Genomic DNA, 26,942 nt, shown 5'->3' on the forward strand with positions numbered 1-26,942 from the left:
TCAGGTAGGCAGGGGAGCAGTTAGGCATCAATAAGGCTGGCAGTGGAGCGGTTAGGGCAATCACGCAGGCAGGCAGGGGAGTGGTTAGGAGCCAGCGGTCCTAGATTGTGAGAGGGATATCCCAGATTGGAGAGGGTGCAGGCCAGGCTGAGGGGCACCCCCATGCACAAATTTTGTGCATCAGGCCTCTAGTCCTATCAAACAAAAGAGTAATATGCAAATTGACCGTATCTCCACTATACCCACAAGCCATGCCCACCAGCCAATCAGGAGCGAGTATGCAAATTAACCCAACCAAGATGGCTGCGGCCATGGAGAGAGCAAGAAGCTTGGGTTTCCCCGGCAATGGAGGAAGCCAAGCTTTCTGCCTGCCCTGGCCTGCCTTTGCCTCTGCTTAAGGCTACAAAGTTTCAATTACAGAAGATAAATAAATCCCAACAAAAATGGCTGCGGCCATGAAGCAAGCAGGAGGCTTGGCGCTGCTCAAGGCTACAAAGTTTCAATTACAGAAGATAAATAAATCCCAACAAAAATGGCTGCGGCCATGAAGCAAGCAGGAGGCTTGGCGCTGCTCAAGGCTACAAAGTTTCAATTATAGAAGATAAATAAATCCCAGATACCAGGGCCTCCACTTGGGTCACTGGGGTTGTGGCTGGCTTGCAAACCACCACAGGCCCCTCGCCCAGGCCGCCCCACGCCCCAAGGGACCCCCCACCCTGATCCGGGACACCCTTCAGGGCAAACCAGCTGGCCCCCACCCGTGCACCAGGCTTCTATCCTATCTAATAAAAGAGTAATATGTAGATTGACCATCACTCCAACACACAAGATGGCTGCCCCCATGTGGTCAAAGATCCTGCCCCCATGTGGACACAAGATGGCCACCACAAGATGGCCAGCAGGGGAGGGCAGTTGGGAGGGACCAGACTTGAAAGGGAGGGCAGTTGGGGGTGATCAAACCTGCAGGGAAGGGAAGTTAGGGGTGACCAGGCTGGCAGAGGAGGGAAGTTGGAGGCGACCGGGCCTGCAGGGGAGGGCAGTTAGGGGTGACCAGGCCTGCAGGGGAGGGCAGTTAGGGGCAAACAGGCTGGCAGGGAGCAGTTAGGCATCAATCAGGCTGGCAGGAGAGTGGTTAGGGCGTGATCAGGCTGGCAGGCAGAAGCAGTTAGGGGCAATCAAGAAGGCAGGCAGGCGAGCAGTTGGGACCCAGCAGTCCTGGATTGTGAGAGGGACGTCCGACTGCCCATTTAGGCCTGATCCTATGGGCTGTCAGACATCCCTCGAGGGGTCCCAAATTGGAGAGGGTGCAGGCTGGGCTGAGGGATCCACACCCCCCCCCCCCCCACCCCCCCGTGCATGAATTTCATGCACCGGGCCTTGAGTAGGTATATATTTAACATTAAAAAAAAACTGAACAATTGTTTTGCAGACTAATTGTATGGTTTTCTATCCCCTGCAGTTACATTGGAGACTTCTGTGGCTCCCCCTCCTCACCCGTGATTGGCACTGTCAGGTTTCCTTTGTCTTATTAGGTGGGTGCTAATGAATCTCGTGGTTTAATTTGCAGTTCTCTGATGAGGAATGATGCTGAGCCGTTTCCATGCTCCTGTTGGTCATTCATTTATCATTTTGTGAAGGTGAATATTTTTTAAATTTATCTTTATTATCGAAAGTATTCCTGATGTCCTCCTCTTATTCCCCATTGACCCCCTCTACCCCACACCCGCCCCTGCCAGGCCTTCACCACACTATTGTCAGTGTCCATGGGCCATGACTATATACACACTAGGGGCTCAGTGGGATCACTGGTCAAATGGCAGTTCCATTTTTAACATTTTGAGGAAAACATACTGTTTTCCATAGTGGTTACACCAGTCTGCATTCCCACCAGCAGTGCACTAGGGTTCCCTTTCCTCCACATCCTCGCCAACACTTGTCATTGGTAGCCATTCTTACAGGTGTGAGGTGATACCTCAGTGTCATTTTAATTTGCATCTCTTTGATGATTAGTGACTTTGAACATTTTTTGATATGTTACTTGGCCATCTGTATGTCCACTTTGGAGAAATGTCTACTTAGGTCCTTGGCCCAATTTTTAATTAGATTGTTTGTCTTCCTTTTGTTAAATTGTATGAATTCCTTATATATTTTGGAAATTAACCCCTTATGAGATGTATCACTGCCAAATATGTTCTCCCATGCAGTGGGCTCTCTTCATTTTGTTGATGGGTTTTTTGTTTTGTTTTGTTTTGTTTTGTTTTTCTGTGCAGATGCCTTTTATTTTTATATAACCCCATTAATTTCTCTTTAGGTTCCCTTGTCCTAGGAGAAGTATGGTCAAACATTGCTACAAGAGATGTCTGAGATTTTGCTGCCTATGCTTTCTTCCAAAATTTTTATAGTTTCATGGCTTACATTTAAATCTTTTATTCATTTTGAGTTTATTCTTGTGTATGGTGTAAGTTGGTGGTCTAGTTTCATTTTTTTGCATGTATCTGTCTAATTTTCACAACACCATTTATTGAAGAGATTGGGTTTACTCCCTTGTATGCTCTTGCCTCCTTTGTCAAATATTAATTGAGTATAATGGTTTGGGTCAATTTCTGGGTTCTCTGTTCTGTTCCATTGATCTATTTGTATGTTCTTGTGCCAGTACCAGGCTGTTTTGATTACAGTGGCTTTGTAGTATAACTGCAGTCTGGTATTGTGATCCCTCCAACTTTGTTCTTCCTTCCCAACATAGCTGCAGCTATTCAGGGTCTTTTTTGGTTCCATAAAAATTTTTGGAATGTTTTTTCTAGGTCTGTGAAATATGCCATTGGCATTTAAATAGGGATTGCATTGAATCTGTAGATTGCTTTGGGTAGTATGGACATTTTAATGATGTTGATTTTACCAATCCAACAACACGGTTTATTCTTCCATTTATTTATATCTTCCTCTATCTCTTTTTTTAACATCCTATAGTTTTCTGAGTACAGGTCTTTTACCTCCTGGGTTAAGTTTTTCCTAAGTATCTTAATTTTGTTGTTGCAATGGTAAATGGGATTATTTTTATTTTAGTTTCTCTTTCTTGGAGCTCATTGTTGGTGCATAAAAATGCCATCGAGCTCTAGCTGGTTTTGCTCAGTGGATAGAGCATTGGCCTTCGGACTGGAGGGTCCCAGGTTTGATTCCAGTCAAGGGCACATGCTCGGGTTGCGGGCTTGATCCCCAGTAAGGGGCGTGCAGGAGGCAGCCGATCAATGATTCTCTCTCATCATTGATGTTTTTATCTCTCTCTCCCTCTCCCTTCCTCTCTGAAATCAATAAAAAAATATATTTTAAAAAATGCCATTAATTTCTGGGTGTTAATTTTGTATCCTGCAACATTACTGAGTTCATTTATTGAATCTAATAGTTTTTTTAATGAAGTATTTAGGGTTTTCTACATACAATATGATGTCATCTGTGAATAATAAAGAGTTTTACTTCCTTCTTTCCAATTTGGATGCCTTTTTTTTTTTCTTGTCTGATTGTTGTAGCTAGGACTTCTAGCACTATGTTGAATAAGAGTGATGAAAGCAGAGATCCCTGTCTTGTTCCTGTTCTTAGGGAAAATGGTTTTAGTTTTTGCCCATTGAATATGATGTTGGCTGTAGGTTTGTCCTATATGGCCTTTATTATGTTGAATTATGATCTCTGTATTCCCACTTTGCTGAGAGTTTTTATCAAAAAAAGGTGTTGGATATTGTCAAATGCTTTTTCTGTATCAATTGATATGATTATGTGCTGTTTGTCTTTCAATTTATTTATGTGATATATCACATTTATAGATTTGTGAATATTGTACCAACCTGGCATCCATAGAATAAATCCCACTTTCTCCTAGTGTATGATCTTTGTAATATATTACTGGATCTGATTTGCTAATATTTTGTTTTGGATTTTAGCATCTATGTTCATCAGGAATATTGGCCTGTAATTCTCTTTCTTAGTAGTGTCTTTATCTGGTTTTAGAATTAGGGTAATACTGGCCTAATAGAAAGAGCTTGGGAGTGTCCCTGCCTCGGATTTTTTTTTTTTTTTTGAATAGTTTGAGGAGGGTAGCTGTTAGTTTTTATTTGAATGTTTGGTAAAATTCCCCTGAGAAACCGCCCGGACCAAGGGCTTTTGTTTGCTGTGAGTTTTTAAAAATATATATTTTTATTGATTTCAGAGAGGAAGGGAGAGGGAGAGAGAGATAGAAACATCAATTATAAGAGAGAATCATTGATTGGCTGCCTCCTACATGCCCCATACCGGGGATCTAGCCTGCAATCCAGGATGTGCCCTTACCGGGAATCGAACTGTGGCCTCCTGGTTCATACATCAACTTTCAACTACTGAGCCATGCTGGCCTGCTGTGAGTTTTGATTGCTGTTTCAATCTCATTAGTAGTTATTGGACTATTACGGTTTTTTTATTCTTCCCAATTGAATTTTGGAAGATTGTATTTTTCTAGGAATTTGTCCATTTTATCCCGGTTGTCCAGCTTGTTGGGCTATAGTTGTTCATAGTATTTTCTTTACAATCCTTTGTATTTCTGTGGTGTCAATTGTTACTTCACCTCTTTCATTTCTAATATTGTTTATTTGGGTTCTCTCTCTTTGTTTCTTGGTGAGTCTGGCTAAAGGTTTATCAACCTTGTTTATCTTTTCAAAGAACCAGCTCTTGGTTTTCTTGATCTTTTGTATTGTTTTTTTGTTTGTTTGTTTGTTTGTTTGTTTTGTTTTGTTTGTCTCTATGTCATTTATTTCCACTCCGGTCTTTATTATTTCCTTCCTTCTACTTCCTCTGGGTTTTTCCTGTTGTCTTTCTAATTCTTTAAGTTGTATGTTTAGATAGGTTATCAGAAGTTGGTTTTTTTTTTGTTGTTGTTTTTTTTGTTTTGTTTTTGAGGTAGGCCTGTAATGCAATGAAGTTCCCTCTTAGGACTGCTTTCACTGTGTCCCATAGAATTGTGGTTGTTGTGTGTTCATTTTCATTTGTTTCCAGGAAGTTCTCTAGTTCTTCCTTGATCTCTTTAGTAACCCATTCATTGTTTATTAACATGTTATTTAGCCTTCATGTGTTTGAATTTTTTTGAGTATTTTTACTGTAGTTGATTTCTAATTTCATGCCATTGTGATCCGAGAAGATGCTTAATATGATTTCAATCTTCTTGAAATTTTAGAGATTTAGTTTGTCCTAACATGTGGTCTATCTTTGATAATGTCCTATGTGCACTTGAGAAGAATGTATATTCTGTAGCTTTGGGGTGAAATGTTCTGTATGTCAATTAATCTGATCCAGTGTGTCATTTAGAGCCCCTGTTTCCTTGTTGTTGTTTTTTGTCTAGGACAGTGATGGGCAACCTTTTGAGCTTGGTGTGTCAAACTTCGCCAAAAAAATGAGCATAACTCGGGTAGTGTGTCACTTTGAGGAAAAAAACTAATTCCAAGACTCTAGTCGCAAATGTTTCATCCTCAGGAGCAGCAAATGTATCATCCTCGGCATGCGGCCGCGTGTCATCAGAAATGGCTACGTGTGTCAGTGCTGACACGCGTGTCATAGGTTCGCCATCACTGGTCTAGGAGATCTATCCAGTGATGTCAGTGGGGTGTTAACCTTTTGCACTCGGATGTCGAGTGTGACTCGACACGGTTAGCATCGGTAGCAGCTCATATGTCGAGCCACACTCGACACGTAGTTTCACTGCGGGGGGGAGGGGGATTTTTGTCTATTTTTCCAGTATCTTTTCTTGTTTTCATTAGCATGAAAGGAAAAGTAAAATGTAAATGCCGTCTCAACTGATGCCAAAAAAGAAAAAATGAAAAACCGATAACGCATGTGAAATTTATTAGGAAACTGGTACATGATCTTGTTGGAGAATTCAGAGATGGTACACTAACTTCCAGGGGTAGATTATTATCCACTAATTTAGAGCAACGTTTAGATGGAAAGCTCCATACAATCACACCTCACCCTAACAAAAAACACAAAGATTGTATTGTTTGTTCTAACAGAAAAATCAAAGGAGGAAGAAGAGAGACAATTTATATTTGCAAAACATGTGAATGTAAACCAGGTCTTCTTGTGGGTGAATGTTTCAAAAAATATCACACCATGAAAAATTATAGAGATTAAAATTACTCTTTGATTGTATCAATAATTTGAAATATAAAAAAAAATCCAAATAAATAAGTTTGTATGAAAAGAAACTCCAGTTTTTTATTCTACTGCCGCACTTTGTAAAATCTGGGGTATTTAAAAAATTAAATCCCGAGTAGAATAAAGAAATTGAGAAAAAAGCAAGCGAGTGCAAAGGGTTAATGTTACCTACTACATATGACAGTGTTGTTTTCAATCTCTTCCTTAAAATCCTCCAGAAGTGTTTTTATCTACTCAGGTGCTCCTGTATTGGGTACATATATGTTTACCAGAGTTATATCCTCTTGCTGTATTGATCCCTTAAGTATTGTGAAGTGGCCATCATTGTCTCTTGTTATGGCCTTCATTTTAAAGTGTATTTTGTCAGATACGTACTGCTACTTTCTTTTTCATTTCCATTTAAATGGGAATTTTTTTCCCCACCCTTCACTTTATTCTGTGTGAGTCTTTTATTCTGAGGTGGGTCTCTTGTAGACAGTATATATGGGTCATGTTTTCTTATCCATTCAGCTACCCTATGCCCTTTGATTGGAGCATTTAAGCTATTAACATTTAAGGTTATTATGCTGCCATCTTGGTTCTCCCTCTCCTGTGTATTTTTTTCCATTCTCCTATGTGTTTTTTATGAAATATATATATTTTTTCCATTGAGGTTATTCCTTCCATTGCTTCTGAGAAGAAGGGAGGAGGGAGAGGGAGAGAAAGAGAGATATGTCAATGTGAGAGAATGAACCCCCAACCCAGGTACACACCCTTGACTGGGAATTGAACCTGAGACCCTTCGGTGTTCAGGCCGTGGCTCTCTCCACTGAGCAACACTGGCCAGGGCTATGAAATATTTCTGGTTCCAGCTTTTCTGTTTAGGTCTATAATCCTTGGTGAATTAATATTTGTATATAGAATGAGATAAGGGTCAAGGTTCTTTTTTATTTTCTCTTTCTCTCTCTAGAGAGAGATATCCAGTTGTTCCAACAACATATGTCAAAGACCTTTCTTTCCCCATTGAATTGAAATAGTTCTTTGGTAAAAAATCAAGGGACTACATATGTGTGGATTTATTATCCTAGCCTATTATTTTCCACTTATATGCTCATGCAAAAGAGCATATGAATGGAAATAGGAATCTTCACACTGTAATGATTTCTGTTGCTTTATTGTAAAACTTCAAGTCACCTTGTTTTCTTTTCTCAAGATTGCTCTGACTATTCTAGATTGTTTGTGTTTTTACATTAATTTTAGAAATAGCTTCTCAATTTATTTGAAAATTTCTAATGAAACTTGGATTGGGATTGCATGAAATATATGAACTCTATAACCTATTGAGTTTAAAAACGTATAGACTATAAACTCTATAGTTCGTAGAGAATAGATATTGATCAGTGAGTCTCCCAATCGATAAACATGGTACATCCCTTCATTTATTTAGCAGTGTTTTGTAGATTTTATAATAGATATCTTGTACATTTTTCAAAGAATTTATACTTTGGTATTTCATTTTTATGCTATTGCAAATCGTATTTCTAACAAATTTTATTTTCCAAATTTCCATTAAGACTGTGTAGAATTACAATTGATTTTTGTGTGTTGACATTGTATTCCATGAGCTTGTTAAACTCATTTATTATTTCCAGTAGATTTTTGTAGACTTCAAAGGATGATCTACATAAAATTATGCCCTCTGTCAAAAAGAGTAATTTTATTCCTTCCTTTCCCACCTTTAGGCCTCCTGTTTTCATTAATTTATTTGATATAAATCGATTGTCCTAGTTGAGAGCTGTCCTTATATTGTTCCGCATCTTAGCAGAAGCAAAGCGTTTCCCTATTAACTATGAAACTGCCTATAGGTTTCTCACAGATGTTCCCTCCTAGTTGCAGTTTTCCAAGCATTAGTAATCAAGAAAGGGTATTGACTTTTGTCAGAATCTTTAAATTGTATTTATCAAGTTAATCGTATGATTTTTCCTTTTATTGTATTTATTATATGTAATATTATATTGGCACGATATGTTATATTTACCATATGATGACTTATTATCCTATACAATAAAAGCCTAATATGCTAAGTGTCCGGTCATCCATTCAACCAATCAAAGCGTAATATGTTAATGATTTGCTAAGGCCGCTCAACTGCTCACTATGTGTGCACTGACCACCAGGGGTAGATGCTCCGACCAGTAGGTTAGCTTGCTGCTGGGATCCCTCTGATCAGTACTGAGTGAGATGGGCCAGACATGCCCTGGAGCCCTCCCATGGGCCCTCCCCTGCTGGCCAACCTCCTGTGTCCCTCCCCAACACCTATCATGCACGGGTGGGGTCCCTCAGCCTGGCCTGTGCCCTCTCAACGCAGGAGCTGCCCCCTGGTGGTCAATGCGCTCCCACAAGAGGGAGTGTGGCTCAGCTAGAAGTGGGGCTCACCGCTGGCAATCATAGCAGCCATGGTGAGAGCCTCTCCGGCCTCCGCAGCAGCGCTAAGGATGTCCAGCTGAGGACTTAGGCCCGCTCCCCTAAGCCATCAGTCAGATATCCCCCAAGGACTCCTGAACTGGGAGAGGGCACAGGCCGGGCTGAGGGGACCCCCCCTCCAGTGCATGAATTTCATGCACCAGGCCTCTAGTAATTGTATAAAATAAATGAAAATTAGTCTCATTAAATCCTTTTCCTGTAAGCCAGGGTTTAATTCTTCATTTTTGTTTGTAAGATTCACCCGCAGACCTGTCCGCTAAGCAATTTCCTCTCAGTTCCACACAGCGGGCCACTCCCTGGCTTCCCAACTGCAAGCCCCCCGCCCCGACTCCCGACCCACACCCCGCTGGGCTAAGCAGGGAACGTGGGTGCTTGGCGGGGACCTCCTCCTGACCTTTGGCTCACCTCAGGACCCTGCCCGAGCCTGCTCCACGCCCCTTCCCTTGGTGCAGACCCCCCCCCACCGCCCCGGGGCTGGGCACAGTGGCTCCCTCATATTCTCCCAGGTGCTCACAGCCCTGCAACCGCGCAGGTGCCTCCCAGCCCCGCAGTCACCTGGCTCCACCCACCGCCCAGAGTTCCAGGGACCCGCCACCTGCCGCCGCACCCCGCGATCCCCGCCTGCACTCGGGCCAGCGCCAGGACCCGAGCGGCGCCTCCGCCCGTGCGCCCCCCTCCTCCCGCGCCTCCGCCCGCCCCCTCAGCCGCGGCTTCTCTTTCTTCCCATTTTCTGTCCCTTTTCTCTGGTGGACTCTCCAGCGGCCTCTCCCCTTTCCCCACACCTGGGGCTCCTCGGCCCGTCCTTGCTTCTGGAGCTGGGGCTGCCCGCGCTCCCACCCGCCGCCGGAGCCCTGCCCCTGCCCGGCCCCTGCCCCGTGGAGGGGGCCCGCGCCCGCCAGCCTCCAACTCCTGGGAGGTAAGGACCGCGCCCGCGGCTGTGCCCCTCCCCAACGCCCCCCCGTCGCCTGCGGGCAGGTTTTCTGAAAACAAAACCCATTTTAAGAGGGGTCAGGGAAAGGCTCCCTCTGCTGGGACTGCCAGTCCTGCCTTTCTGATGACGGGATGCAGCCCGCGGGGTCTCCTCCCGGGGACCCCTGGGAAGGGAGGGGAAGGTTTGGGAATCAGGATGAGGGTGTGAACCCGGGGTCCGCGGCTGAGCCCGGAGGCCGCCGCACCTGCCTGCCGGGCGGGGCCCGCTCACTGGCCGGCGGAGAGGAAGGCCAGGCGCCTGCTGGCCCACAGCCGCAGACACAAATTAGCGCGGAATAAAGAACACTCTCACCTGCGTTAGCTGTTTTCACTTTTCAGGAAAAAATGGGAATGCTTTAACCTCGAAAACAATACTGTTCTATCGTATGCGTTATAGTGTACGGTGATTCCATACATTACGTATGAAGATCCGTTGTGTGTGTGTGTGCGCGCACACACACATGAACAGTAAGCGGAGGAGGTGGGGGGCATCGGCAGTGATGGGCGGTCTGTGGCCCGCGTGCTCTCCTCACGCCGGGGCGGCGGCGCTGGAGCCGGGCACACCGGCCGGTGTCCGGTTGAGGAGCCGGTTGCAGGCAGCGGCGGGAGCGGCAGCAACACTGCGCCAGGTGCTCCGCTGCGGAGGGCGCCCCAACGCAGATATTCTGCCTTCATTAGCTCAGCCAGTAAACCAGCGAGCAGACATAAAACGGTGCTGTCAGTTAGGAAAAGTGCTCCAAATAGGAAAACCAAGCGGCGGGGGCGGGGGCGGGGGCGGGAGCGCCGCGTGGAGGAGGACGGGCTGTGAAGCCCATCACAAGTCAGTCGTGAGTAGCTACTTGGGAAAAATAAGTGAAGTTGACCCCATCTGCATACCGAACAAGAAAAGCATATGTTAGTGGATGAAACAAATTAAATGTAAAGAAAAACCAAGCCATAAAAATAAAGAAAATACAGATAAGTATGTATTTGACCACGGAGGGAAAGGCATGTTCTCATGGTTCAGTGCCGCAATGGAAGAATCGCAAAGCAAAGGCCCGACAGGTGTGGCTGCACAGGTGTAAACTCTTCCGGGCTTTAAAACATCGAAGGAGGAATTCAAAGGTAAACTAAACAACAGGTTGTAGAAAACACTGAACTTCTAAAAATGGACAAAAGGCATGAAAGCACAGTTCATAAGTAGGAAACTAGCTACAAAAGGCATGACTAATATTTCGCTTTCTTTATACCAATAGAAATGCATATAAAAAACATGAGCTACATTGTACTAATTTGAGTACCTAATTGAAGAATGAGAATGCTCAGTGCTTAGTTGGGTGTGGTAGGCAAATAATGAATTATTACCGCAGTTCTGGAATGCTGTATGCATTTAAATGTTTAAAATGTATTCTTCGTACTGCCATGTACTGACACCAAGAAAGTAAGAACTATAGATAAATAATAATAGCTAACCTCTAAGTGATATTTATTATTCACCAGGTATTTTGGAATAGCAATTTATGTAACCTTCACAACAGCTCTGGGCAGTGGTATTGCTCTTCCCTTTCATGGCTAAATAAAGCAAGGAACCGAGAGGGTAACTTGTTCGGCACCATTTAGCTGATAACGAGTAAAGCGAGAATGTGAATCCCGCCAGTCTGGCTGCACAGGCCATGCTTCAGAAACTGACCCCGCTGCCTTCCATGGGAACATGGCTGTGGGCCATTTATCATGAAATACATGCTGAAATTATAACTTGTCCATATGGAAGAATATGGTGTGACAATTAAACGGGGTTGACAAAGATTTCTGCAACACAGGAAAATGCAGGATAAGAAGTTATTTAAAGGTCATCTTAGTTATTTGAAAACATATAAAGTACAAGAAAACACACTAAATAAAGTACTAGACATGTTGATATTATTTTCTTCTTTTCAATCTTCATTTTATACATATCCTATAATTGACATCTATTACTTTAGAAATCAGAAACATTTTTTAAAAGAAAGGAAGAAGGAAGAAATTTTAAAATTATGTAAAGGCAAGAAATAATATCAACATCAAACATAGCACTAAAAAAATCTCGAGAATTTCCACATGCAAGAAATTTAATTCTTTATCCTCTTACATATATTTTATAACTAAGTTATCTATGATATTTTTCAGAATAACTTCTCTTTTAGAAATTAACTTTTATAATTTAATATCTTAATCTTTTAAATCTGCAATAAGAACATTAGTAATTTTATATATACACATACATAGAGCAGGGAAAATACCAACTAATTTTTATACTGGAATCTTAACATGTTTCATATTGAAACTGAGTTAAGTCATCAGAATGATGAGTTATCTCATAATAGCTTCCTCTCTCAGTAGACCTTGAACATTTAAAAACCGCAGACCAAGCAAACAGCAGCGTCTTCACCGGCGGTGTCAGCCTTACCCAGAGGAAACAGCCCTTTTCATTCTACCCTAGATAAGAGAATTGATAGTGAACAACAAAACATGTGCGCATGTGCACTGCGTGTGCATGTGCGTGTGGAGGGGCTGCTTTAAGCCATAGAAATATTCTAATTTCATTATGAACAGTTGGTACTTTCCATACTTCCTTATTCCTTTTGTCTTTACATTAGTGATTATTATCTCCTGGAAATGACATCAAAAACTTGGTGTTTTATTCATAAAGATTGACGTAAATGGTTTGGCAGCTTAGCCATTAAATGTTATCCAGGATGTGGGCATTGATGGGTTTTGTTGTTGTTGTTGTTGTTGTTGTTGTTTGTGTGTTTTTTGTTTTGCTTTGTTTAGTTTGGGAGGTGAGTGGTAACTGGTGAGAGAATTACTTTGGGCTGAGAGGCTTCATGCACCCAACCCAGGAAGTCTTCATAAACATTAGCTCTTAGATTGCTCAGTAATTTTGGAGACGGGCATTCTTACCATCTCCACTTTGGAATGAGCAAACAGACTCAGACTTTTAAGTAACTTGCCCAAGGTTCCACAGTTTGTCATGTGCCCCAGAGACCAAGCCCTTTCCATGATGCTGCGCTTCCTCAATCAGTAATGCGAGGTGTCTGGTATAAAAGAAGCATGGGATTGCTGGCCGGCTGGCGTGGCTCAGTGGTTGAGCATCAACTTATGAACCAGGAGGTCACGGTTCGATTCCCAGTCAGGGCACATGCCCAGGTTGTGGGCTTGATCCCCAGGAGGGGGTGTGGAGGAGGCAGCAAATCAATGATTCTCATCATTGATGTTTCTATCTCTCTTTCTTCCCCCTTTCTCTCTGAAATCAATAAAAAATATATTTTTAAAAATAAAAGAAACATGGGATTATTTATGAAAAACTCAGACCTGGTATAGGAGCCCCAATGCACCCTTCCTACCTATTCTACCTCTAAATTTGTAATTAGTAGGACAAAACTTGGGTTGGAGTAAGATCAAAAGTCAACTCAGATTTGAATTCTTTGAGTCTGTTTCTGTCTGGAATGTATGCATTTTGTCTCTCCATTTTCCTAAAATAAACATATATGGGCACATGAGTGCAGAAACATGCACACACATCCACACACCTATTTCTCATTAATGAGTATTGATGAACTCTTACTATGTGCTAACCATCGTGCTAAACTTCAGGGAGACTTAGTTCCTAACTTCTGCAACTTGTGTTCTGAAGAAGTTGGATGAGAGAAAACAACTGGAACACACACACACACACACACACACACACACACACACACACACTCCTACAGGGGCAGGATGTCAAACATATTTCAGTAGATTGCAGACTGCATTCATAGAATAGCAGATTTTCTATAAATACAGTTGTCCTCAACTTTGTTCTTGGAGGCAAGATTTAGTAGGCCAGGCCTAAAACACATGAAGGTCTCTGTATTAGAAAATTGTATTACCAGGGATTTCTTCTGGATGCCAAACTTCATTGCATTGAAAATTTTATTAATTCCACTTGCCCGAAAGTTCCAAGACTTGGTGACTAGATGAATGTCTATGAACATTTTCTGGGTCCATTTTTAAAATTCTGTGTGCCAGAAGATGTTTAAACCTTCTTCATAAGACAGGTATGTTTTTATGTGAAAGTTCTAACTGAACCCGACTTACTCTGTTTTCCAGGAAAACTTTTTGAAGCAGAACCCTACAACATGCATCTGGGACAACTGCCCTTGACGCTTTTGGCGCTTATGTGCAGGGACACCTCGGGTAAGTCATAGCAAGGTTTTGCTGCTTGTTTTAGGAGGTGGCTATAGAAGATGCTGAATTTATTAAAGTTAGAGAGTGATTTTAAATTTAGAGAGTTGCCTAATGTTTTGGTGTCTCTGCTCTGGCACAGAGACTAAAAACCCACAGGAGTGGGATCAAATAAAGAAACATATGGGTTTATTGGAAAGAAGAAAAGGTGGCCCCCGAGTTAATGTAGAGAGAGCAGAGTGTGAAACCTTGCATCCTGAAATAACTTACATTTGTCTGGATGAAAATCTGCTTTGTGTTGTTTGAAACTGAATATGTCACAGATGACTTTTTTACTGACCTTTAGAACATTTTACACAAGTTATCTGCTTCCCAAATGAAGGCAAAGATCCATGTTCATAATTTAGGGAATGAAGGATGTTCATGGGAATACCTTACAAATATTAAGGAAAATATTCTAGTCAGAGCAACTACTAGTATATATGAAAGACACGTCTTAGGTCAGGGAAGTCAAGGAAGCTTTATAGCAGGTGTCAAATACCAATTTTAATATATTAGCAGTGACTGCTTGATGACTTTAAAAAAATATTTTAAATTGACTTTTAGAAAGAGAAGAAAGGAGAGGGAGAGAGAATCATCCACATGAGATGGAAACTTCTATCAGCTGCCTCCTGCATGCCCCCTACTGGGAATTGAGCCTGCAACCTGGGCATGTGCCTGACCAGGAGTCAAACCTGCCCCCACTCGGTAGGTGGGATGCAGCATCTGTACCTGCCACTGCGCCCTCCAGGGCAGCGGCCAGTTGAGTGACTGGTTGAGTGCAGAAGCCCCGCTGAAGTCTCTGGCTTTCTGGCATCTTCTCTATGGAGACGCCTCAGTGAGGATGTTTTCGGGAAGGTGTGGCAACCCTGTGTCTTCTGTGGCTTCCCGTATGAAGAAGTTGTCGTGTGCAACACTTTCTTTTAAAAGATTACTCTGCATGTGCCTCCCTCCTGGGGTGGGGGGTCAGCTGCTGCCCTCCTCGTTGGGAGGGCCTGTTGGTATCTCTGCCCTCACTAATGTTCTGGAAATGCCTCCGTGTTGGGAAAATCGCCTCTGTCACCATGTGTTTGATTTTTTCTTTTATTTTGCTAATCTTTTGAAGAAACCTGTACTGCACGTCTTCATATTAATGCCCTTGAAGGGGAACCTTTCTTTCTGAAATATTGCCCATTTTCTCCTGGGCATAAGAATGAACCAAACACCACAAAGTGGCTCAAAAGCAATGACTCACATGGAGAAGTTGAGCTCCGCTCAAGCAGTTCACCCAGAATGACTTTGCATGATTATGTTTTGGAGTTTTGGCCAGTTGAGTTGGATGACAGTGGATCTTACTTTTTCCAAATGGGGTGAGTATCCTTTCTCTTCGTGTTAGTGTATTTCACGGCACTCCAGGACTTGGTTCAGCAAAACAAATGGACAGTAATCTGAAAGGTCATATAACCCAAGCATTTTTTTTCTCCTACTCTTCGTACAATAAAAAATAAATACTTCATTATTGAAAAATTAAACTAGATATTGCCCCTGTGTTTATGTTCTTAGTGGTCTTAATGAAATGAAGACGACGAAAGGAGATTACCTTAAAATTGTTTCCTTTTAGGGTATTCTTGCGAGAGGTAAGTGAAGGCTGAGTGGCATTCATTCTCAGATTCAGCCAGGCCTGCTGGGTAGAGCTGCTGGTCAAGCGGAACGCGTGGCTGGGCTCGGACGGACGTTGTGAGCATGAACAGGGGCAGTGCCTGCTCCTGGCAGTGCGCGCGCGGGCAGCGGGGTGATGGGTGTAGATACACCCTGGTCTAGTTCTCAGGTGTTTGCTGAGGGCTGGTGACAGTGCGTGGAGTAGGTGTGCGTGGCAGTCGATGACAAAGCTCTGCCCAGGGCCGGGGGAGGGGCACACCGAAGGGCCTGGCACAGCCTTCTCCTGGCCCCAAGCGGGCGAACCCCCAGAGTCAGAACATGTCTAGGAAAGGAAAGAACTGGCTGAACGTGCCAGCTGCTGAGCTCGCTCTCTTAACCTTTGATTGATGAGACGGGAGGGGAGTACCTGGAGAAGGAACGTTCTGTGATGGGCGTTGGTGAGGACAGGAGGTCCGTGTTTGTCAATTACTTTGGCGATCTTATATATGTACTTAGGTATCTATGTGTGCATGTATTTTATAGAGATTTGAGACAGACCTATAGGAAACAGCTCAGGGCTGGGGGAGTGATGATGGTGCCAGTGTCAGGAGCACCTGGAGTGAGTCCTGCTCGGATGGGTGTGGTGAAGGCAGAGTGAGAGGTCCCAGGGAAGCCTAGCGTCACTCCTGCGGTTTTAGGGAAGTGAGGTCACTTGGTTTGTTTTTACATATAGGCACCCAAGAGTCAGAAAGAAATTCAAGAACTCTTGTTTTTTAACCAATGAAATGTATGTGACCTTTTAGGAGACATGATTCCAGAAATGAGTCACAGCTGGACTTTTCACAGTCATGTAGAGTGAACACTGGCCATCAGGGCGAGAAGCACTGCTCCCTAGCCTGGGCAATGAAGGCAGCATTTGAATGAACAGGGCAGAGAGCACGGGAGGGGCCCCACCTCCCCCAGCGCCACTCATAGACGGACAGGGACGGGGGCATGACCTGTCTCCAACACGGAAGGTGGAGAACATAGCCTGCATTAGGGAGAGAAGTGGGATCATCAGAGGTCGGATGGCAGAGGGGGGTGCGGACCAGGAGGCCAGGAGGAGACGGCAGCCCAGGCGCTCACGGGCTGTGGTGCTAAACTCTGAAGGGGAGTGGAGGCTGGTGAGTGAGATGAGACTAAGTGATGGTGGAAAGAGCAGGCTTGACAATGGCTTTGAAAGTAAGTGGGAACCTTGAAGATACAGACTTTCTGAAGGTGGTACAACTGACGTGTGTGCACGTGGCGGCGGGCGCCTTGTAGGTGAGTGAGGCCTGTGGTCTCTGTGCGGACCTCACTCCTGGATTATCCCCTTAGAACTGCGGCCTGGCATTTCCAGGAAACGCTGGCTAGTGGTCACATTCCCCTGGAGACGGACACTCCACTCCTGTAGCGAAATCCCTGGGTCAGGTAAGTTCTAAGGAGGAAACCCACTGAGAAGGAGGATGCAGGAGCGTCCTTGATGTCAGAGTCAGTCGTGAAGGCGGAGGGAACAGCGCCCGCAGATCAGGCGCAGGCCGAGCAGTGGTGGGCTTCGCCAGGGCCTCGGCGAGGGGGCTGGTCTCTTCAATCCCTCTGTGTCGCTAGGGGCGGTTCTCGCACCAGGATGACCGGCCCTGACAGGGCTGTGGGCGGTCACCCCCTGGGCCGGGCTCAGCTGCACGCCCCCTTGGAGCTCTTGGAGGCGCAGGGCGCCCCTTGTTTCAGCACCAGGCGCCTGGGGCGCGGGGCAGCGGGGGGAGTGCTTGCTGAGTGATAGCGCCGAGGGCTGCAGAGCAGGAAACAGTCTGACCTGAGAGCATGGGGAGGTGTCATCAGCTTCCCAGAGAGATCCGGACACAAGCCTGCCCAGGGCAGCGGGCCAGCAGGAAGCACCGGCCACGCGGGAGAGGCCCCGCAGCTCCACACTGTCATGGCCGCTGACCCCTCCTGTAACCCCAGGACGAGGAAGGCCTGCCCGCGCCCTCTGCTCCCAGACCATCTGATCCTGTATAAATTCACACGCAAGGGAAGGGCCAGGCTCACACTGATGGTCATCACATGGTCTTTTCCAAACACTCCCGGCCTTTAGGACCAAAGGGATAGGTGTGCCTCCTGGCCGATGGCCGCCCAGGCGTGAGCCGCGGGAGATGTTTAACTTACTTGAAGGCTAGCTTCCTCACTAAGGAAAGTCATCCCGCGCCACTGGACCAGGGGTGCCAGTGGTTCCACCCAGTGCAGACTCTAGGGGAGCCGGGAGCGCCTCCTTGGGCACAGACTTTTCACACACACAGGGCAACTGTTGGATTTGGTGTAGGACTCTACATACTGCTCGCACAGTTTAAGCAAACGTTAGATTGCAAACAATTTTCTTCTAAAAACATTGCAAAATTTCTTTCTTTTAGATTTCTAATTTCTAATCAGAAGGAACAACAATATCTATTCAAATAAACGTCTGCTCAGTGAGGCACGTCAGTGCCAACAGGACCCGCTGAGGGCAGCCCACAGTGGGAGAAGAGTGTTGGGCTGAGCGGCCCTGAGAAACCAGACTTTCAGAAAGCAGGTTCGGGGCCTCAGGAAGACATCGCCCCTTCCTGTCTCGGGTTAAAAATCCCTGAACTTGTTTATCGCCCAAATCGTTGATGTTTTAAAAATTTCTGGTCTGTAGTAGGCTTTGTGTGTGTGTGTGTGTGTGTGTGTGTGTGTGCGCGCGCGTTCACGCGCATACATGTGTGTGCACACATGTGTGCACTTTCAGGCCTGCTCAGGTTTATCTTTTTCCTCGCCTTCTACCCCCATCCCATGACAGTTAAATTTCTTGCTACACTGAACCTAAAAGAGGCAGAGCAGAGTTTGGGCATCAGTAAATGAGTCTCTTTATACAAAAATAGGAAAAAAATTTTGTTGCATTGGTTACTCAATGATGGTATTTGCAAAGTCCCTGTACTAATTATAAAATACCTTTAAACCTTTATGTCATAGAAATCATACTCATGAATGGAGACTAAATGTCATCAGAAGAAGTAAACACAACTGTTTTACTGAAAAACAAGTAATTAGTAAAACTGTGGAAGTTGGAAAGGCTTTGCAGGTGGACTGTAACCATAGTTACTATCGAAACCTGGTCAACAGAACGGCACTGTATAAGGTAACACTTTCAAAATGGTTTAACTTCCGACCTGGCAGAAAAGACAAAATTCCAAATGAGGGTCTGGTGGCTGTGGAGCATTTTGTTCTCGGGACATATAAGCTGTGTGACCTCAGGCAGCTCACTGGCCCTCTCTGAGTGAGGTGGCCCCTAGGGCTGCTGTGATGAGAGCCTACACAGGAGGCATGGGGCACAGCTCCTGCCTGATACTAAGGTTCAGTAAATGACAAGGCTTCCTCTCTCTTGTCTTTCATTAGTTTGTCTTCTTTTTCAATAAATTAATTTTTAGAAATATTAAAGATTTTTATTTTCCTCTTCCACACATACTTAAAATTTTAAATTCTATTATATACACACTAGAGGCCCAGTGCATGAAATTCGTGCATGGGGAAGGGGGTCCCCTCAGCCCAGCCTGCACCCTCTCCAATCCAAGACCCCTCAGGGGATGTCCGCCTGTCGGTTTAGGCCCGCTCCTGGGGATCAGGCCTAAACCAGTAGTCGGACATCCCTCTCACAATCCAGGACCGCTGGCTCCTAACCACTCACCTGACTGCCTGACTGATCACCCCTAACTGCCTCTCTGCCAGCCTGATCACTCCTAACCACCTCTGTCTGCCGACCTGATTGCCCCTAACTGCCCCCCCCCCGCCGGCGTGGTCGCTCTCAACTGTCCCCCTCCCCACAGGTCTGGTTGCCCCTAACTGTCCCCCACCAGCCTGGTCACCCCTAATTTCCCCCACCTGCCAGCCTGGTTGCCCCCAACTGCACCCCTGCCAGCCTGGTCACCCTCAACTGCCCCCCTCTCCTGGCCTGGTTGCCCCTAACTGCCCCCACCTGCCAGCCTGGTCACTCCTCATGGCCCTCCTGCTGGCCTGGTTGCCCCCAACTGCCTCCCTGATGGCCTGGTCACCCCCAACTTCCCCCCTTCTGGCCTGGTCACCCCACACAGCCTGCTGTTCAGTCATTTGGTCATCCCTCACTAACCCCCCTGCCAGCCTGGTCACCCCCAACTGCCCCGCCCCCCCCGCCAGCTTGGTCACCCCCAACTGCCCCCCTGCCGGCCTGGTTGCCCCACATAGCCTGCTGTTCAGTTGTTTGGTCATCCCTCACTACCCCCCTTGCCAGCCTGATCGCCCCACGCAGTCTGCTGTTCGGTCATTACTGTGAGGGCATCCTGACCAATTACCCTTTTATTAGTATAGATTTTTCTGATTATGTTAAGTTCATTTTATAAAATTGGAAGGTAGAGAAATAAATAGGAAGATAGCAGAAATAACTTATAATCCTATCAGCCAGAGAAATTTTTTCCCTGTGTAAACATCTTTTTTAAAAAGTGGTATTTTTAATGGCTTGTATTTTTTCTTTATTCACTAAAAATTATATTGTGATTATTCTTCCATATCTTTAAAAATTCTTCTGACATGAGATTCCATGTGTATTTCCTTGTACCTGACTAATCCCCTGTTATGGACATTTGTTAGTTTCTACTTTTCACTATTATTACTAAGACTAAAACAAATATTATTACTATAAGTCTTTGAGTGTATATATGATTTATCCTCTAACCTAGGGGTCCTCAAACTTTTTAAACAGGGGGCCAGTTCACTGTCCCTCAGACCGTTGGAGGGCTGGACTATAGTTTAAAAAAAAACTATAAACAAATTCCTATGCACACTGCACATATCTTATTTTGAAGTAAAAAAACAAAACGGCAAAAACACCCGCATGTGGCCTGCGGGCCGTAGTTTAAGGATGCCTGTTCTAACCAAATCCATAAACGTGGAATTATTGGATCAGAGGCTAAGAGCAGGTGTGTGCCTTTTGACACACATTAAACTCCATGCCAGGGGTCAGGCCAGCTAACCCCTCCTCCCGCTTTGGCCACCACCCTGGCGGCTGCTCAGGGACCTCTAAACCCCTGACATGCGAACCTTCTGCAGCTCTTAGCAGTCCCCCCACTCTTCTCAATAACACATTAAACGTTTTTTGTGTATTAATTGCATCTTTGTCTTATTTCTTTTGTGGATTGTCTACTTTCTTTGTCTATTTTCTTCAGTTAGTGTACCTTTTACTTGTTAAGCTATAAGAGATCTTTTAGACAATACTATAGAGATTATTATATAGAGAGATTTGTATACACTCACATGTATATTACATATACAATGCATTTGTACACTCACATGTATGCAAATACAATATACACACATACATAAATAACATGCATGCACACACACAACCCAAATTATATTATTTCTGTCGAAGCACAGCGTGGAGGCCGTGGTTGCGTTGTGGAGCTGAGAGAGGGTGGTCTGAACAGAAGACCTTGGGAAAGATGAAACCGATTTCCTAGGAACTTTTGCTTGTTTCTTTTGCGTGAACACTGTTTACTTGTGTTTTTCAAGGACAGCTCTTATGCAAAATGTTTTCCCAATGTCTGAGCCAGTCTGCAGTGGACTTGACCCCATTTCCTGCCGAGCGTGCAAATGTTTGCAGCACATGACATGTGAGGCTCAGCGTGTGGGGTCCCAGCAATCCCCACATGCAGACAGTTAGCTTAGAGGATGGAGCTGGGGGTGCTCTCAGCTGGAAAGCTGACATCGGGGCTCAGTCTCACAGCCTGTTTGCACATCATGACCTACTTGGGGAAGGGCAGCACGGAAGCTGAATCGGTAAACAATTGACGGAAAAAGGAAGAGTCGTTGGTATTTCAACATGGCCACGGCAGGGTCAGTTTGAGTTTATAAACATTCGGTGTCCACAGAAGCAATCCCTGCCGTGAGGCCACGTGGGTGCCTCCCAGCCCAGGCTGCGCCCTCTGCCAGGTGCCACCAGCTTGGCCGCTTTGAGAGAGGAGCTGCGGGGACAGGGGCACGCAGTCAGGATTAGCAGTTCAGTTCCTGTTTCCCCACCTGGTTCTGAGTCGCTTCATAACCTGCCTCTGAGTGAAGAGCACTGCCAGGGTGGCGTTCTCGCTGCTGTTGACCCCTCTGACATGGATGGAAGTGTGTGATGCAGAGGCGTGTGCGTGCGTGTGTGTGAGATGCAGTGGCATGTGCGTGCGTGCGTGTGTGTCCTTGGACTTGAATATTCTCCATGCATTTCCAATCAGGCACCGTCTCCTGGTGCAGGACGTCAAGCGAGGTGTCTGCTAAGTGCTCAGTCCTCGGGTCACTGGCTCCCATGCCCCGCCCCTCCCCCCGTCATGAAATAGAATTATGTACAATTTTGAATTCTTATAATATAACATTGCTTTTACCTAAAATATTTTAACTTGCTTTTTAAAAACAGAACTGTGAAAAGATAGAGAACAATAAAAACCCATCTTTAAAGAAGAACGCAGAGTTTAAAGACCAGGGATATTACACCTGCGTGTTTTTCCTTCATCACAATGGGAAGCTATTTCATGTCACCAGCACCTACAATATAACAATAGTTGAAGGTAAGAAAAATTTTAGATTTGGGAGGAAACAAATGTATCTTAGCAAAATAGACTATTTTTTCTCCTAAAGCAGCACAGGAAGCCAGAGGCAAGCTAGTGGGTGCTGGGGCCACACACTCCTTCGAATGGAAGGCTCCCAGCCACGGGGCGGTGCTCACTGTGCCTGAGATTCTTGGGGAAGGGGGGGTGTAATTAAAGTTCATAAAGGCGAACCTCCCCTGAGCCAGTTCCTTTATTTGGTATTTGAATAAATTGTGGGGTCTTTTATTGTTAAGCATATGTTTTCCCTCAACAAATATTTATTGAGGATGCCTGTATTTAATAACCTCTGAGCACTGGGAGGGCCGGGAGCAGGGAAATAGGAAATGGAGTGAGTAACATACTCTCCGCAAGAACCCGATTGTAGTCAGGAAAGGTGATGAGCCTCACAGAGCTACAAGCAGGGGTGAAGGACACCGATCGCCTCACAGTCAAAAACCTGGGGATGACTTTTGGTTTTCCCAAAACTCAACTACTAATAGCTAGGTCTTGGTGAGCAGCCTTACCTATAAGACATACTCTGTATGTCTTATGCATTATGTTCTGTGTTCTTACAATTAAGTAAGCTAGAGGGAAAACACTTTATTAAGAAAATCCTAAGGAAGAGGAAGTGCATTTGCTGTATTTAATGAAAAAGTCTGCATACAAGGGGCCATGCAGGTCAGACCTGCATTGTTCAAGGGTCACCTGCTCATGAGCCTGGAGTCATCAGGGAGGTGTTCATGGCGTGGAGGGAGTGAGAGTGAAGACAGGCGAAGGGGGCTGCGCCAGGTCCAGGCGCCGGGCGTGATGGGCGGCAGGAGGCAGGAGCTTGAGGAGAGGGTGCCAGGAGCCAGGCCTGGGGCGGGAGGGTATGCTTTCGGAGATGATGGCTCTCGGTCTGGTTTATCATGGACCCCGTTGCATATAGTGGAAAAACTCAGGCTTGGGCTTTTGAGTGATGGAGGCCTTAGAGGTGACTTAAAATTAACCTTTCCCGGGGAAGCTATCCTTCGCGAGGCCCAGGACGGCTCCTCCAGTGCGTCTGGGTAATGACCATGGACACCACCAGGTCACAGAGGCCCAGTTTGTACTACTGGGTTGTTGAGAGTCATTTTCCCCGTTGAGACCAACATGCCTCATGAGCCTCTCTTCAGTGGCACACTGATGGGCTGGCCCCTCCTAACGAGTTTCCCCTCGACATTCCTCCGCACCTTCTGTGAGACTCCTGTGCCTCCACACTCCACAGGCAGGGGCGCACGGGAAACAGAGCTGCTGGGCTGAGGCCACAGGTTCCTCTTCGCATTGACTATCCCCTCACGTAGCTGTGCTCCATACACTGCTCACGGTTCAACTGCTACACGCCCATGTCCCCTAACAACAGAAATCACTTAGCCAATGGTTCTGAAAGTCGGCAGTCCAACATGGTTTGACTGGGATACAACCAAGGTCTGGGCAGGACTGCGTTCCTGCTGGAGGTCCTGGAGGAAGTAGGTTTCCTTGCGTTTTCCAGTTTCTAAAAGCCACCTGTGCCCTCACCTCTGCCTCCTGCATCTCCCACCTGTGCCCTCACCTCCTACCTCCATCTCCCACCTGTGCCCTCACCTCCTGCCTCCTGCATCTCCCACCTGTGCCCTCACCTCCTGCCTCCTCCATCTCCCACCTGTGCTCTCACCTGCTGCCTCCTGCATCTCCCACCTGTGCCCTCACCTCCTGCCTCCTGCATCTCCCACCTGTGCCCTCACCTCCTGCCTCCTCCATCTCCCACCTGTGCCCTCACCTCCTGCCTCCTCCATCTCCCACCTGTGCCCTCACCTCCTGCCTCCTCCATCTCCCACCTGTGCCCTCACCTCCTGCCTCCTCCATCTCCCACCTGTGCCCTCACCTCCTGCATCCTCCATCTCCCACCTGTGCCCTCACCTCCTGCCTCCTGCATCTCCCACCTGTGCCCTCACCTCCTGCCTCCTCCATCTCCCACCTGTGCCCTCACCTCCTGCCTCCTCCATCTCCCACCTGTGCCCTCACCTCCTGCATCTCCCACCTGTGCCCTCACCTCCTACATCTCCCACCTGTGCCCTCACCTCCTGCATCTCCCACCTGTGCCCTCACCTCCTGCATCTCCCACCTGTGCCCTCACCTCCTGCACTCTTTTCATCTGAAAAGCCTGCAATGGACCATCTTCAAATCTCTCCCTAACCTTTGCTCCCAACAATCACACTTCCTTTCCTGACACACTTCTCTCTTATGAGGACCCCTGTAATAACGCCAGGCCCACCTGGATGACCCAGGACACTGTCCTCATGTGAAATAACCCAGGACATTGTCCTTAGTTTCATCACATTGCAGGTCACTTTGTCATGTGAGGTGTAATATTGACAGGATCTGGGAAGTAGGATGTGAACAACTCTGTTAAGCATATGTTTTCCCTCAACAAATATTGCCCCTGGAGGGGCATTATTCTGCCTGCCACAACCTGTACCTGGAATCCCATAACTCAATTCTGAAACTCAGATATCTTAAATTCTCTATATGTCCCCTAAATTCCTCAGTTTTACTTTCCCATATATATCCTTCAATCTCATATACATCTCTGGTCCTTTGACACTTCCACCACCAACACTCTCACCCCACCAGTCCCCGCGTTTTGCCCATCAGCCCCTCTCTTATTCCGCCCTGGAAGGATTAAGGAAATTCAGGATGGAAAGAGCCCTTAGCACTGGCCAGCACTGTACTGGATGCTTGAATGGAATCATCTCATATACTCCTCCCAGCAGCCTCGGGTGAATTAAATTACTTGTTTGTGCCTCGGATGCCTCATAGTCAACGGGGTAGTGCGGGTTCCTCCCTCGGGGCTGCTCCGAGGACGGAGGGATGTGAGTGAGGCGTTGAGATGGTGCCAAGGACAGGGAGAGTGCTGTTGTCATTACCACCTCCCGATGTCCCACCCCCACCCACCGCTCCACAGGCCCCTTTCCTGCCTCAACTCCCCATCACACGGGTTGTGTCTTCTTGGGGGCTGCCTGCTGTCTCTCAGGACTCAGCTCAAATGCCTCCCACCTGTGTGTCCCCATGCTTCTTATCATATCTCGGATTGCTGCCAGAGCTTGGGTCACGTGTCTGTCTCTGACAGTAGACTGAGAAGCTCTTGGAAATAAGGGATCGAACTGAGTTCTCTTCCTCACCTTGCATCTCCCACATGGATGCCTGGCACTTGGTGCATAGTAGGTGCTCAGTACGTGTCTGTTGAGTGGATTAGTGAGCCTCGTTCCACAAGACTAGACTCTTAGCCATCCTGGCCGTTTTCCGTTGGCTTGGTGATGTTTGCATCGTTCTTCTAAGATGTAGAGCTTAGAGCTGAGCAGCTGGGAGGTATCTTGACCTCCACTGAGGACACTGGGATGCTGAGCTCGACGCGGTCGGTGTGGTGCGGTGATTGCCTGCACCTGGTCAGGCTGTAGGTCTCTCAGCTGCCAGGAGCTGAGCACGGTGGTCTTGAATCAGTTCTCTCGCCTCCCACCCGGCACCTATGTTTTCCCTCCTGCCTGGCTGAGCGGGTGATGTACCCTCCTGCTGGCAGCCGTCAGTTTGGATTACCATCAGACTAGGCCTCCAGGGCATGCCCTCCTGCTTCCTTCCTTCCGCGCCTTAAAGAGGGTCTCGCCCTTCACTTGGCACCAGTCCCACTAACCCAGTGCTGCTCTGGTCCCGGTCTCACACTTCACATTTAGAGACGGGTCCGGAGGGAGAGAATCCATAGCGTTTCCCCTGCCTCAGAGCTGCCTGGCAGTTCTTTGGAGCCACGTCAGCTCCCCGTGCCCAGGGGGATTCCAGACCTGCCCAGCGAGTCCGAATCTCAGAGGAACCAGACCTGCTGGGGTTCCCCTGCCCTAGTTTCACTCTCCAGTTCCTGCCCACATGCTGCTCCACCCGCTTCTCCGCCCGCACCTGCCCTGCCAGGTGTGAGGGGGCGCAGGCTGTGCTGCGGGAGCCTCCCCACCCCCCACCCCCCTGGCATTGAGCACCGGGAGGGAGGCCGGGAAGGCTGCTCTGGACTTAGGTGTAAATGCCCCCAAACACCAGATGTGCACAGGGTCCGGCCCTGGGGAGGTGGGCAGTGCTGTCACAGGAGCAGCAGGACTTGATCCTGTAGCCGGTCAGTGTGGCAGTGGCTCTCGGGCTCTGCAATGATTAGCCGCTTCAGGCGTCCACAGCAGCTGCCGGGGTGTCCTTCCTGAGAATAGCTAGACGGGAGCACCTTGTGGGGGGGGTGGTGCAGAGGTCACCAAGGAAGAGAAGGAGGGCTGAGCCTGGGGCGAGGCACCAGGGCAGAGGCGGAGAGGGAGTGGGTCCTGCACCGAGTGGAGGAGGCCCCGGAGGAGTGGAGGCCCAGCAGGAGGCACAGCGGCCTGGCCTCCCGCCTGCACCTCGGTCCCCCCTGAGCCGCTTCCTCCCGCACTGAGCACAGCAGCAGAGGCCGGGACTTGACTTGAGGGAAAGCTAACCCTGTGAGCTTCCTCCAGCCTGTGAGCTCTGGAGGCGATGGAGGGAACGAGAGGCAATAGTCACCGCACCATTATGAAATGCAAGCATGACTGACATGGAAGCCGCCGGGACCGAGTCTGTGCTGCGCGGAATAAGCAGATCAGACCACTGTGCCCTCACCTCCTGCCTTTTTCACTTTTAGGTCACAGTACTGTCATTCCAGTTATTCTTGGACCAGAGATTAACCACGTTGAAGTGGAATTAGGTATGCTTTCACATGCTTATATATTCTGCATTTATGAATGGGGGCCTACGGAGTCCTCCAAGGCTAAACCCAATCGTTACTGATCAACGTTGTGTGCGTAATACATTGCATACTTAGGGAGGAACATTACA

At 46.8% G+C, this 26,942-nt stretch overlaps 1 protein-coding gene across 4 annotated transcripts in view; it reads left to right on the forward strand.

Annotated features, from left to right (window-relative positions):
• The first annotated feature begins 9,278 nt into the window (after positions 1-9,278).
• IL18R1 (interleukin 18 receptor 1) overlaps positions 9,279-26,942 on the forward strand; it is a 34,482-nt gene continuing 16,818 nt past the window's right edge. Inside the window, exons 1-7 of one of the 4 annotated variants that reach the window (XM_054728299.1) lie at positions 9,281-9,475; positions 9,524-9,550; positions 13,711-13,797; positions 14,930-15,173; positions 18,442-18,607; positions 21,896-22,046; positions 26,749-26,811. In XM_054728299.1, the coding sequence (XP_054584274.1) occupies positions 13,740-13,797; positions 14,930-15,173; positions 18,442-18,607; positions 21,896-22,046; positions 26,749-26,811 (682 nt within the window). In that variant the 5' untranslated portion in view covers positions 9,281-9,475; positions 9,524-9,550; positions 13,711-13,739. Of the gene's footprint in view, positions 9,551-10,419; positions 10,424-13,710; positions 13,798-14,929; positions 15,174-18,441; positions 18,608-21,895; positions 22,047-26,748; positions 26,812-26,942 lie in introns of those variants that run through there. The other 3 variants (XM_054728298.1, XM_054728296.1, XM_054728297.1) reach the window with 3 other exon arrangements.

The sequence above is a fragment of the Eptesicus fuscus genome, chromosome 16, assembly GCF_027574615.1.
Source record: "Eptesicus fuscus isolate TK198812 chromosome 16, DD_ASM_mEF_20220401, whole genome shotgun sequence".
In the NCBI taxonomy this organism is placed as follows: Eukaryota; Metazoa; Chordata; class Mammalia; order Chiroptera; family Vespertilionidae; genus Eptesicus; species Eptesicus fuscus.